Genomic DNA, 12,795 nt, shown 5'->3' with positions numbered 1-12,795 from the left:
GACCTTTTTCTTTTCCCCCACGCTGTTCAGTTTCCACACTTTTCCATCGCGCGAGCGAGGTGAAAAGGAAGAACGCTTACCCACGGTACATTACGCTTCGAGCATGAAAATATTCCCAGGGGGGGGGGGGGGGTTTCTTTCTTTCTTTTTTTGTAACAGAAGAGAGAGCTGAATGGTGGGGGCTGATAAGGTGCTGTTTGTTTTGATGATGATGATGGAGGAGAGGTTTTGATGGAAGAGGGTGGATGCGGTTGTCTTTTTGAAATCCATGGTAGTTTGAGGTGCGAGTGCTTAGGTGGACGACAGAAGCCCTGGTTACGGTACGTGGAGATATACATCAGTGGAAAATAGAGGCCTGGTGAGTAATTTTTGGGAAACATGTCAACGCACAGCTTTTTGGCGGATATTGGACGATTCTAGTGGGAGAAGAGATCGAGGACCGCACGCGATATTGCTCTCTGTCGAAAGACATAGGACGAGGTAGACCTGGAGATGCGAGCAAGTGCTGACCTCGAGCAGGTTCGGCCTGATTGTACTAGTATGGAGAGCCACCGGACCATTGAGAGATCAGGCGATCGCGTGTCATCTGGCCTTCGCTTCGCATGGATACTTAGCAAGATGTATTTCTCTGTTGCATCGTAGAAGACGAAGCAACGCCCGGAAAATCATTTGGGACAGGTATATGTCGACACTAGGCCTAGGCTCCTGATAGCGCAAACTCCGGTCAGTATGCAACGTGCTACGACCGAACAGCACGAGCCCTGATGGCAGGTATAATATCCACTTCAACGACAGAACACGTTTCTACTTTACCACGACAGAGACAACCCAACGTCTTGTCTGGTCTGACTGTTATGCTGAGCCACTTTCGCGAGAGCTCTCTGTAGCTCCGTGCTTACTTCTCACATGGCACACCCTCACACCGTTCCACATGGGAGCGCCCGACGCGCCACAAATCACTCTTTGCTTATATCGACCGGATCAGGTGAGTGCAAAGCTGATTGATTTTCATCTCACATCTGATGTGCATACAACTTTGTCTCTGCATGAAAAGTCAGCTTGTGGCCGGAAATGGGATCAGGAAGCCGTATACATCACATGTTGTACGCTAACGCCAGCACAGCCAGGTGCTACATGTTCTCAATCATGTGGCGTGGCGGCAGAACCACCAGTCTCTATATATGGTAGCTGACGAGACGAAAGGAGGCAATTCATACATCTGAAGCTTACGCAATGGGGACATTGCTTATGGTAAAAACTTGCTGCAAGATGCGGTGCCTTTCAAAGCGAGGTGACTTGTGGACTTTGCCGATGCGGTGGGAATTGAAGGTGGTATAAGAACAATTGCGTGCGGCACCAAAATGACATTTTCAAGTCATACTTCCACAGATCATTTTCTAGCCTGACAGGATGCGGTCCAAACTTTCTCTGTGGCTCGTACGCATGAGCCTGTGCAGCCATCTAGCTGTCAGTGCGTTCTCGGAAACCATCATCAACCCAGGACCCAACGGCCAGTCCAAGATTTCTTCGACCATCAAGACGAGTACCAGAGCTTCCACCAACTCCTTTCCTCCCGTCGTCTCATCGACATCTTCACCAATTTCGACAACATGTCCCGACTTCTGGACGGCCGTAGTATCCGACCTAGCATCAAGCATGCGGACCCCTAACGGACAATGCAACAACATCGCTCGAGCATCCATCCGCTTCGCCTTCCACGACGCCGCCGCATTCTCCTCCAAACTACCCTTCTACGCCCCTGCCGCAGGCGGCGCAGACGGCTCACTCCTCCTCTCCCCGACAGAAATCCTTCGCAAAGACAACGAAGGACTACACTCCTACCACAGCTTCCTCACCTCCAAATTCCACTCCTACCAAAAAACCTCAAACGACGCCCTCACCGCCGCAGATCTCATCCAAATCGCCGGAGCAACAGGTATCCTCGCCTGTCCCGGCGGCCGCATCGGACGCGTTTTCGTCGGACGCAAAGATACCTCTCAAGCCTCTCCAGAAAATCTTCTCCCGCAAGCCTTCGGGCCCGGATCAGATCATAATTCCCTATTAAACCTCTTCTCAGATAAAGGATTCAGTCCTCGAGATCTCGCAGCTCTCATCGGAGCACACAGTACATCTATCGCAAAATTCCAATCCCAATTCGGAATTCCTGTCGGCACGCCGCAAGATTCTACTCCGGGAGTGTGGGATACGAAATACTATCGTGAAGTGTATAATAATAATCCTCCTCCAGTTTCGGGAGTGGGGAGATTTGAAAGTGATGTGAATTTGAGTAGGAATTTGTCGAAGGAGGGCGTTGGAGTGCATTTTAGGGGGTTTGTGGATCGGCAGGCGGAGTGGGGAGATGCTTTTGCGAGGGCTTGGGAGAGGTTGAGTTTACTTGGTGTGGAGGAGAGGGGGAGAGGGGAGATGGGGGATTGTACGGAGGTGGTGGGTAGGGCGTTTTCATAGGTTTTTTGGAGAGGGAGAGGGAGGGGGGGAGTAGGTATGTAGTCTGTTAGGTCTCTTACTCCTATCACTATTTTCTTCTTTTCTTCTGTTCTAGAGATCGGAAAAAGAAAATCGAACTGGAGATCTCTTCTTGTCTCTATCTCCTCCCTTATATATATCTCCCTCTCTCTCTACCGTGAATCACAAATGGTCTTACTTATTAGTCAAACTTGAATCCGTAATCGTATAGATTGGGACCAGAAGGGGCTGGGATAGAAGGGGTGTAGAATAAGGAAGAAAAAAGAAGACAGGAGAGCGAGTAGATAGCCTGCTCCAGGCTGCTGCTGCAGTCATCAAGAAAACAAAAACACCAAGATGCACTTTTGCCGTCGTGCAAGGAAGTTTGTATTTTTATTTTCCCTTTTATCTATCTTTTCTTTTCATTGCAGTAATGACTGAATATTTTCGGCTCAGACCTGCCCTACCTACCTTGAGCCACGTACCAGTCACTACTATTCAACTAACAATTCGTTAAAGTCCATAATGACAGTCTCCACCATTCCCATGATCGATCGAAGTCCTTCACCCTCCTCCTCCTCCCCTTCTCCCATTTTCCTTCCATCTATCCTTCAATACCTAACATCCACCCTCCAACCCACCATCCGCACTCTCACGGCGGTAAAACACACCATAGCAAGCGCATAACAACAACCCGTAAACAGCGCGGTACCCCAATACGCGCCATCACACACCTCAATCAACGCCCCAGCAATAGGAATCCCCGTAAGAGTTCCAATTGCAACAACGCAATAACAAGTAGCATAATACCTTCCATATTCTTCCGTTTTGCACAACATGCTAACGCATACAGGCGTCAAACTGATATTCGAGCCGCTGGCGAATCCGAAGATGATGCAGAATGTGATTGTGAGGGCGAAGATTGTATTGGTGTGAGTAGCGGGGGAGGAGGTGCTGGAGGAGGAGAGGATTGTGGCGGGGAGCCAGAGACAGAATGAGGATAGTACGCAGAGGGATAGTGCGAGGAGCATGGCGTTGAATCGACCGATTTTGTCTGCGAGGAGTCCGGGGAGCCAGCGGCCGATTGCGGAGCCCGCGTTGAGGATGGCGATGATTTGGTAGGCGAAGGTTGTGGACATGGCTCCTGAGCTGAGGCTGTATGCTGTCACGTATGAGATTGGAACGAAGAGACCCTGGGTGAATAAGTGTTAGATGGGGGTTGGGAAAAAAGGGATAGAGCAGAAAAAAACGAAGGAAAAGAAAAGAAAATCTCACCCATTCCATAAAAAAGGTCCCAGCAGTGACAAGAGCAAAATTCAACTGTCGAAAAATCATAAAATCCGGCATAATCGACTGATTCGGCCTGGGGGGTAATCTCGAGCGAACAAGCAGATTCGCAAGCACCAAAAGCACCACAAACACAAACCCTTGAATCCTCGTCGCCCAACCCCAACCGACCTTCGGAAACAAATTCTGCAGCATCAAAGGAAACACAATCCCACCAATCGCGCCTCCCATGGCAGCAACACCAGTCGCATTTCCCCGTTTCTCATAAAAAAAGTGTCCGACAGCCGCAATCGTCGGCGTAAAAATCAGAGCCGTGCCCAGACCCGCCAGAATTCCAAATACGAGAATAAAATGCCAATAAGCTGTACACACGCCCAACAAAAAGGTCGCCAAGATAATCAAAATCGACCCTGCGAACAGTAACCATCGAGGCCCGTGGACGTCGAAAATAGGTCCGATGACAAGACCTGCTCCGAACGCGAGAAATACGTATATGCTTAGAATCCAACCGATGGAGGCGGCGGAGTAGGAGGCGAGTTGGTGGCGCGCGAGATAACTTTCGTAGACGCCGATTGTGTTCATGATTCCTAAGGCGGCTACCATGCCGCTGAAACTTCCTAGGACGACCAGCCAGGCGCGTGTGCCTCCTTCGGGATAGAATTCTTCATGAGGGCTGATGTTGTTGTTGCTGCTGCTGCTGGATTTGGTGGGGGAGGGGTGGATGTTGTCGCCGCCGCTTGATTCTTCTGAATCTTCTTCTTCTTCTTCTTCTTCTGAAGAAATATCTTTTTCTTCTTTGCCCTTGACGACGCTTTTTTCCCCAACGCGAGGGTCTGATCGAGGAAGAGGAAGAGGAAGAGTGAGTTTTTGCCCGTCTTGTTCATCCCGCGAGCATGCCTGGGACATAGAGGCTAGTGAACCTGTAACTTCGCATGATTCCTTCACGGCTGCGTGGTGTAGAGAGCACGCAGGCGAAAAAGTCTTTTCAACAGAAGCGCTTGGTTTTTCCGACGAGTGAAAAATTGGTCCTGGCGTGCTGCCTTTGGGCGGTGTGCTCATACGCTACCTCACTCTCGTGGGTTATGGTTTTTTGTGTTGGTCGTGTGTCAGTCGTTGGTGGTTGTGTTGTTGTTTTGTTAGGTTCAGGTAGGTAAGGTATGTATGGGCGTTGTGGGAGGTAGTTTGAATTTATGCAAAAGAAAATGAGAAAATTTTCACGTCTACCGCAATGCAAAGCGGGTTCTCAATAAATCAATAATCAAATTTCGTCTCTCGTAAAAAATTGCCTTGCTGGGTCTGTCTGTGACTCTGTGTGGTAGCCGCCGGCCGCCCTCGGCTGTGAAGGGCGGTGGGTCGAACTTTACGCTGACTTCCGATCACGTGTGGTCGACGTTTCTCTGCTTGAAGCTATTGAATATTAAAAGCGAAAACGAGAAAATAGCGTCTGGGGAGGAACATTCTTCGTGTCTCTCTTGAGTCTCGTCACATTCATGTTATCGCCACTTGATCATTATATCTTACTAATCTCCAACACTGCCTTGCCAAAATTCTCTCCCTTCAACATGCCCACAAACCCTTCGGCCGCATTATCAATTCCTTCTGTGACATGAATACTCGCCTTGAATGTGCCCTCGTGCAACCACTTTTGCACATTCTTCTGGTGATCCTCACTATACCGTGGCCCCATATTCTCATCTGTCACGATGAAGCCTTGCATCTTGATCCGCTTGGCCACCACTTGCATCATACTCTTCACGCCGTATGCCTGGTCGGGCGAGAGATTGTACTGCGATACCATGCCGCATGCCACGATGCGTGCGAATGTGTTGGCGTGCATCAGCGCTGCGTCGAGTTGCTCTCCGCCCACATTCTCGTAGTAGATGTCGATTCCATCGGGTGCGAGGCGTTTGAGCGCATCGAGCGGCTTCTCTTTCTTGTAGTTGAAGCCGCCGTCGAACTGGAGGTCTTTGGTGATGAAGTTTAATTTGTCGTCACTGCCGACTGAGCCAATCACTTTCAATCCCTCGTGCTTGGCGAGTTGGCCCACGAGTTGACCCACGGCGCCCGAAGCGGCCGAGATGAAGATGGTTTCGCCCTTCTTCGGCTGCCCGATCTCGTAGAAGGAGCTGTAGGCGGTGAGGCCGGGCATGCCTAATGGGCCGAGAAAGTATTTGACGTCGAGGTTGTATGGGTTGTCTAGCACTTTGAAGCCCACAGCCTCCTCGGCAGTGATGGCCGCGTACTCTTGTGTGTAGGTACGGGCACCGACGAGAACTTGCCCCGCCGGGAACTTGGCATTGTCGGACTTGATTACAGTGGCAATGGCAGCATTGGTGATGGGCTTGCCCAGATCGAAAGGTGGGCTGTATGACTTGACATCTGCCGCCCTCATACGTCCTCGCTGGTATGGGTCGAAAGAAGCATAGTGGAGTTTGATAGTGAAGCCGCCCTGGGGTGGTTGCTGGTCGACATCGAAGTCGCTGCTCTCTGTCTTGATGTCCTTTCCCGGCACAGGCCAGCCTTGAGGCGGGTTTGCAAAGATGAAAGCCTTGTTCTGTACCATAGCTGCTGTGGCTGGTGGGTAGTAGTGAGGCAGAGGAGAGAGAGGGCGAGAGGAGAGAGGAGAGTGCGTGTGAGAGAGTGTGTGAGAGTGAATGGTAGATGGGCAGACAAGACGACATGTACACGTACCTTTATTGCCTATGTATATATGCTCGAGAGCACAGCAGCAGAATCATCATGACGGCCGCTCCGTCTACCACTGACAAGTACTCAGCACAAGCTTACAAACCTTCCCGTGTCTCGTCGGCGGTGGTAGTCCGAACGGGTGGTGTCTCCGCGAGAGTTGAGCTTGATGATCAGCGCTGATGTGCCGGTGCGCTGCTGCAAGGAGTAAGCTCTCCGTACCTGTTTTACACCTGCTGCCTGAGGTTACGTATTTTCTGCTGTTGCTAGGTACGCGCGGGCCATGACTTCATCTTCAGCCCTATCGAATCGATAACTCTCCCTCACATGTGAATGCACCACCACCTCCACCACCACCTCCACCGTCACCGCCACCGCCACCTCCACCACCACCACTACCACCACCACCATGGTGGACGAAAAGATACCCCTCGATGCACCGCCCGCCTACGATGCCACCGGCGGAGTCGCTGTCCCTACCGCTGCCCCTGCACCGCCCCAACAGCGCCCAGCGGGACCTCGAGCGCCTCTGCCATTGAATCTCCCAGCACTCAACATGATCCGTGGGAAACGAGTCATCCTGGCATCTGCCTCTCCCCGACGAAGACAACTTCTCGCGCAGGTCAGTCCCATCCATCACCGCTAGATCAACAACCTCTCTACCCCCCAGAAAAAGTCTCCTACATTCTTTCTTGTCCCAAAAACTAAAGTACCTAGGTATAGATCGGCCTCACCAACCTCGAAATCATCCCCTCGACCCTCCCCGAAGACAAATCCAAATCCCTCGGCCCCTTCGAATACGTCCTCGCAACAGCCGAACAAAAATGCTCAAATGTCTACCAACAACACATCGACGACTCTCCCTCGCAAGGCGGTGAGCCCGCCCTCGTCATCGCCGCCGACACAGTGGTCGCATCACACTACGGCGACATTCTCGAGAAACCGCGGTCGGAAAATGAACATTTTCACACGTTGAAAATGCTGCGCGATCAGAATCAGGGTTGGCATAAAGTTTACACTGCGGTTGTGTGTATGGCTCCGTTTCAGGAATCGTTGATGGATCCGGGGTATGCCATTGAGACGCATGTTGAGGAGACGTTGGTCAAGTTTGATCAGAGTGTCACGGATGATTTGCTGTGGAGTTATGTCAAGACGAGGGAAGGCGCCGATAAGGCTGGTGGCTATGGGATACAGGGTGTGGGGAGTATTTTGGTTGAGAAGATTGATGGCACCTTTGATAATGTCGTGGGACTGCCGCTACGGGCGACGTTGCAGTGCATTGAAAAGGTCGTTGTGGAACCTGCCGTGGCCGAGGAGGTGGATAGTGCATTATAATCGAAATGTCACCATCTCATGCCCGAGATTTACATTATACCAAAACACAACTTTGCTGTGATACCTCTTTATATACAAGGTATACATATATACCATTAGGAGGTACTTTCGCTGTCGAAACAGCCAGAGAATGACTCTCATCTACACGTACAATGTACTCACTGATGACCACCTATTACACCTCATCCTTCTCACGCTCATCGCGATCCTCATCCGTCGTCATACTCATGCCGCTCAGACTCGGACTCTCATTGCCCCCTCCCTTCTTCTCTCCCCTCCTGTCTTTGCCTCCTCCCAGCTTCAAGACATTGCTCCAGTTCCTACCACTTCCCCGCGCTTGCTCTTTGCTCTCGCGACCAGGAGTCGAACCAGTACCACCACCACTACCAGCAGCAGCAGCGGCATCCTTGTTACCGTCTCGCACACTGCTCACACTGGCACTCAATGACCCAGTGCCATCATGTGGTTGTGGTAGCTGTAGCTGTAGCTGTAGCTGTTGTGGCTGTCCGTCTTCTGTCGTCTGCAAGTGGGTATCGAGCTTCGACTTGTTACGCTGAAAGAGGGGAAGTCCAAAGCCCCCAGACGACGACTTGCGAGATATCTTTTGCATAAATGATTCTCTGCTGGCGACAGAGCTGCCACCGAGGAGTGGAGAGGGTGCCGCCTCGGACGTGTAGGACGACGTGCGGATGAGATCAGGGGAGTTCCGCCCCGATTCTGCCAGGGACGACTCGGCCGTGGTAATGCTGCGAGTGTCGCGGGACTTGCGACTGTTGGCCGGCGAGAATTCTTCTTCATTTTCCCCCTGAGCGAGGTTGGGAGTATTGTGTGCAGAGCCTGCGTTGGAGGAACCTTCGCCCCTCGACTTGCTCAGCTTCATGCTGGAAAAGAATGACTTGAAGTCTTTGGCGGCCGGGTTGAGCCGCGGTACATCCTCGTCGTGCGGTTCCGCGACCGTGGGTGCCTTCGTGCGCGGCTTGCTGCCGATAGGTCCTAGGGCGGAAGCACGGCCATCGTCGAAGCGATCGTCATCTTCGTCCTCGGTAATGTCGTCGGGAGGACCGCTGACGCCGTACTGTGCAGATGGACGACGCGACGTATGACGGGAGCCAAATATGCGTGGCTGTGGTGGCTGATTCGGCCCCCAGGTAGTTCCAAAGGCCAGTGGGCTGCTTCTGTTACCGCCACCAACATCTCCGGGGCCCCAACCATCACCACCCCACCGACTGCTGTCAAAGGACGGCCGTGGCAACTCATTGGAGTGAGTCGACCCAGGCCGAGGCGATGTAGGCCGTCTTCCAAAGCCGGTGAAAGTGCTGGGCCATCCTCCTCCGCTATCAGTGTTCGACTTGGTAAACAGCCCAAAGGCTCGACTGCGCCGCGAGGATGCGGGGAGTGGAGGGGTATCAAATGCGACATCGCCACCAAATGACGGCCCACTGAGCATGGAGCCAGAAATGCTACTGTTCCGCTTGCGCGTCTCGGAATCGATCCCAGCAAGGCCACCATCCTGTCGAGGCATCGAATTTGACTTACTCAGCGCCAGACCTTCTTCGCCACCGCTCGTCTTGGCTCGCTGTTTGATCCCGAACATGCCACTGAAACGACTGCCGGTCCCGCTAATAGCACGATTGGAGCGAGTGGAGCGTATGGAGCGACGGTCGGAATCCATCACACGCTCTACACCTTCGGGTGAGCCAACCAGATTCTGTGCACTTGCTCGAGGACTAGCGAACAGGCTTGTCGGCCCGCTACCAACCGAAGCTGGAGATGCAGGCCCTGGGTCAAAGGATGCGGCATGGTTTTGAGAAGCGGACGAGGGAGGAACAGTGGAAGCAGGCTCGGGTACGCCAGGAAGGGCACCCAGGCCAGGGAGAATCATCTCCGTGAGCGTCTTATCGCCTTCGCCAAAGAGGTCTGCAGGTATCAGATTCGCACCCGCACCGGGACTCATCAGGGCACCGCCAGTCAATCGCTCTCGTTCCTCCTCTGACACGGTCATGCCATTGCTGGGACCCTGAAGAGTCATGCCATTGTTGATATTGAAGAAGGTGGATGCTCCGGGAAAGATCGATGCCGTGGCGGCAGTGCCTGGTGGGAATGCGGCAGATGTGGGTTGAAAGGTTGCCATGCGAGGACTATCAGATGCGCTGACGCCGCTCTGACCTCTGCGGCTGCGATTGCTATCGCCCCTACGCAGTGGTCGCTCCTGAGTGGCGGGCGGAGACGCGTAGAGGTGGGCTGCCTCCTCCTGTCGACGCTTGGCGCGAAGCTGCTCGAGATATGCTGCTTGCTCAGCGTGCATACGCTTGGATGTTTCGAGCTTCTGCACAGTGATTGCATACTGATGCTGCAGTTGCTGGATATGCTGATCCCACGCTCTCTGCTCTTCCATTTCCTGCTGATGTTGCTGGACCAGGTTCGGCTCCTGCTCGGTGGTGTTGGGGGAGTTGTTCTTCATGCTGCGCTCCAGCTTCTTGATCTCGGTACTCTTCTCCTTCACCTCATCGTCCAGCAGCTTGAGAGCGGCCGCCTGTTCCGCCTGCTTTGCACGCAGCTCTTTCTTTTCCTGCTCGCTCTTCCGCAGAAACTCCTCTTTCTCCTTCCGAATATTCTCCACTTCCTCCTTCATGTTGGCAGTCTCACGGTCCCATCGAGCCATGTCTTCCTTCATCTTGACCCGTTCCTGCTTCTTTTGCTGTAGAAGGCGTTCGGCTTTGGTTCTATCATTTTGCGCGATCGTATTCTGCCGCTCCAATGTGTTAACCTCTTTCTTCAGATTCCGACTCGCCTTGTCTCGCTCCAGCGCCTCTGCCTTCAACTCGTCTCGTTCTTTGATCAATTCCTCCTTTAGCCTCGAATCCTCCTCTTCTTCCTCTCGCGCCTGCCTCTCCGCCTCGTCCGTCTCCCTGCGGATCTCATCGAGCCTCTCGGTCAATCGCGTGATAGTTTCAGCGCCTTCGGGAGGCTCCACATGGTCGGCAGGCGGGTCCAGCTGTTGTAGATCGAGTGCAGAAGGCGAAGCCCTTCGGCCTTTGAGGCTTCTGGTCGGGCCTCCTGCCCCGCTATTCTCTCGGGTAATGGGCGGTGGGGCGTCTGGTCGAGCGAATGTGATGCCGTGTAACCCACGATACGGGACGGCCTGGATGGGCACCTGTGGTAGATCGTAATCGCTGTCGTCGTCTAGTGATGTGGTGAAGAAGTCGCCGGAAGCCAGTTGCTTGGTGCGAAAGCGCAGAGGAAGGCTCTTGGAGGTGAAATCCTGGTTGTTGGCCAGCGATATGCGTACGACGTAGTAACAGCCAGGCTGCAGACCGGTGATCAAGGCGGCCGACTCCCTGACGGACAGGGAGGCGATCAAGTCCCCATTTACCATGACCTCGAACTTGTGCGTGCTCTTGTTCATGCGCAGAGGAGGTTCCGGCAGCGACCAATGCACAATGGCGCCATCTGCCTTGACTCCGGCCAGGTCAATTTCTGGGGCAGAGGGGATGTCGAAGCCGAGGAGACCGGCGAGATCGTCGAGCGGCTTGTTCAGGACTTGGTAGGCTCTCCAGATCAGCCTGCAGGTCGCGGCAATGGACACATCAGAACCGCATGGAAGTTTGTGGTGGTGGTGGGAATTGGTGTTGGGGGAGGGGAGGGGGGGGGGAGGGAGCGTACCATGTCAAGGCGGTCAAGACCACCAAGGGCTTGAAGTACAGAGCAAAGGGCAGCATGTAGGGCCACAGCTTGCTCGAGGTAGACGAGAGGACGTCGACTCCAAAACCGCTATCTCGAATGTGGTCTGCAGCGACAGCCAACCATCCCGCCGCATGTTGCGGTGCTCGAGGACCGGCCATGGGGTGTGAGCGACGACAGGCTATCAGGCAGCATACTAGACTGGCTCCAGATACGAATGAATATGTAGGGACGTCCGCCCCGCACACGTGCGTAGAGCAGGCGTGTGGGAGGGAGACGAAAAAGATGAAGAAGAAGATGAAGACGATGACGATGAAGACGAAGAAGGAGAGATGCAGAAGATGCATGCAATAAAACGATGGAAGTGAACTACAAGTATACCTGTAGTGTGTGTAGTTGGTGGTGACATGGAGCTGTCCGGGCAGTGGGAGAGAAATATGATTCGGAAGGCGTTTCTTCTCCGCAAGACTAGGCGACTGCGGGATGATCGCCATCAACCTTGTTCCTCTCTACAGGTACAGTGCTGCTTACCGAAGTGGCCCAGGTCTGTGCAGGCGCTAGGAGCGGTCCGAGCGGACTAAACAGGTATAGACGCGTATAAATCAGGAAAGGGCCGAAAGACGTCGATATCTCGCTGCAGATTTGGGTTTCAAAGGTTCTGTAGCACTATCCCCGGTTAGCTGATACCGGACCGCCCCTAGCGCAAGCACAGACCTGGGCCACCTCGGTAAGCAGCACTGTACAGCCTACCAGGCTCTCTTGACTTTGCCAGCTCTGCCGGGCGTGCCGGCTCCTCCACACAGCAAGTCTGCAACTGAGCACTGGATGAGTCTGCCTCAGGCCCTCCACGTCTTCTCCGGCGTTTTCTTCACCTCCTCCCGCTCCCGCCAACCCGCGACCCGCCTCGCCTCGCCTCGGCTCTTCTTCGACCGGATCGTGTGACGTGGGTCCCGTGCTATTGCTGAGACTGCTGACTGACATTGATGCACTACAGGTACGTTAGGTAACGGTCCTGACCACCCTACCTACCTACCTACCTCATACCTTTAGTACTAGAGGTAACGTACTACACAACACCCCGAATTCCCTCCGTCTCGTCTGCTGTCTCGCCTCGCCTCGCCTCTCCAATCGACTATCTCAGCAGGACATAGAAACCACATGTACTAAGTTGATCACCACCGACCTCTCACGCATACATACCTTCGTTCCTTCATACCATCATTCCTCTAGGCTCGCTGAGTACTAGATATACTACTTACCCTACCTACACACGCGCGCAAACACACGCAGACACATACCTTACGCACAAATACCCACACGTACACGCACACACTCGCTCTCTCA

The 12,795-nt window shown here is 53.3% G+C and overlaps 5 protein-coding genes across 5 annotated transcripts; 2 read left to right on the top strand and 3 right to left on the bottom strand.

The window, feature by feature from the left end:
• Positions 1 to 225: 225 nt before the first annotated feature.
• On the top strand, positions 226 to 2,466 carry SEPMUDRAFT_154882 (heme peroxidase; the record flags this gene model as incomplete). The annotated part of the gene is made up of 3 exons (XM_016907586.1): positions 226 to 358; positions 520 to 985; positions 1,124 to 2,466. The coding sequence occupies exon 3, from the start codon at positions 1,411 to 1,413 to the stop codon at positions 2,464 to 2,466; it is 1,056 nt and encodes a 351-aa protein (XP_016762166.1). The 5' UTR covers positions 226 to 358; positions 520 to 985; positions 1,124 to 1,410.
• Positions 2,467 to 2,829: 363 nt separating this feature from the next.
• Positions 2,830 to 4,888, bottom strand: SEPMUDRAFT_124336 (MFS general substrate transporter). The gene is made up of 2 exons (XM_016901906.1): positions 3,739 to 4,888; positions 2,830 to 3,656 (listed from the first exon to the last, which is right to left on the bottom strand). Exons 1-2 carry the CDS (start codon positions 4,654 to 4,656, stop codon positions 3,075 to 3,077), a joined length of 1,500 nt encoding a protein of 499 aa, XP_016762165.1. The 5' UTR covers positions 4,657 to 4,888; the 3' UTR covers positions 2,830 to 3,074.
• Positions 4,889 to 5,197: 309 nt separating this feature from the next.
• Positions 5,198 to 6,383, bottom strand: SEPMUDRAFT_147890 (NAD(P)-binding protein). The gene has a single exon (XM_016904579.1). It carries the CDS (start codon positions 6,311 to 6,313, stop codon positions 5,261 to 5,263), a length of 1,053 nt encoding a protein of 350 aa, XP_016762164.1. The 5' UTR covers positions 6,314 to 6,383; the 3' UTR covers positions 5,198 to 5,260.
• A 458-nt stretch (positions 6,384 to 6,841) lies between these two features.
• SEPMUDRAFT_147889 (Maf-domain-containing protein) lies at positions 6,842 to 7,924 on the top strand (the record flags this gene model as incomplete). The annotated part of the gene is made up of 2 exons (XM_016904578.1): positions 6,842 to 7,057; positions 7,159 to 7,924. The coding sequence occupies 2 exons, from the start codon at positions 6,845 to 6,847 to the stop codon at positions 7,768 to 7,770; spliced, it is 825 nt and encodes a 274-aa protein (XP_016762163.1). The 3' UTR covers positions 7,771 to 7,924.
• Positions 7,925 to 7,939: 15 nt separating this feature from the next.
• SEPMUDRAFT_81900 (uncharacterized protein) lies at positions 7,940 to 11,824 on the bottom strand. The gene is made up of 2 exons (XM_016910294.1): positions 11,434 to 11,824; positions 7,940 to 11,333 (listed from the first exon to the last, which is right to left on the bottom strand). Exons 1-2 carry the CDS (start codon positions 11,796 to 11,798, stop codon positions 7,946 to 7,948), a joined length of 3,753 nt encoding a protein of 1,250 aa, XP_016762162.1. The 5' UTR covers positions 11,799 to 11,824; the 3' UTR covers positions 7,940 to 7,945.
• Between the last annotated feature and the right edge of the window lie 971 nt (positions 11,825 to 12,795).

Source organism: Sphaerulina musiva (genome assembly GCF_000320565.1).
Source record: "Sphaerulina musiva SO2202 unplaced genomic scaffold SEPMUscaffold_3, whole genome shotgun sequence".
Lineage (NCBI taxonomy): Eukaryota > Fungi > Ascomycota > Dothideomycetes > Mycosphaerellales > Mycosphaerellaceae > Sphaerulina > Sphaerulina musiva.
The sequence above is the reverse complement of the archived record's forward strand: the minus strand, read 5'-3'. Positions and strand labels throughout refer to the sequence as shown.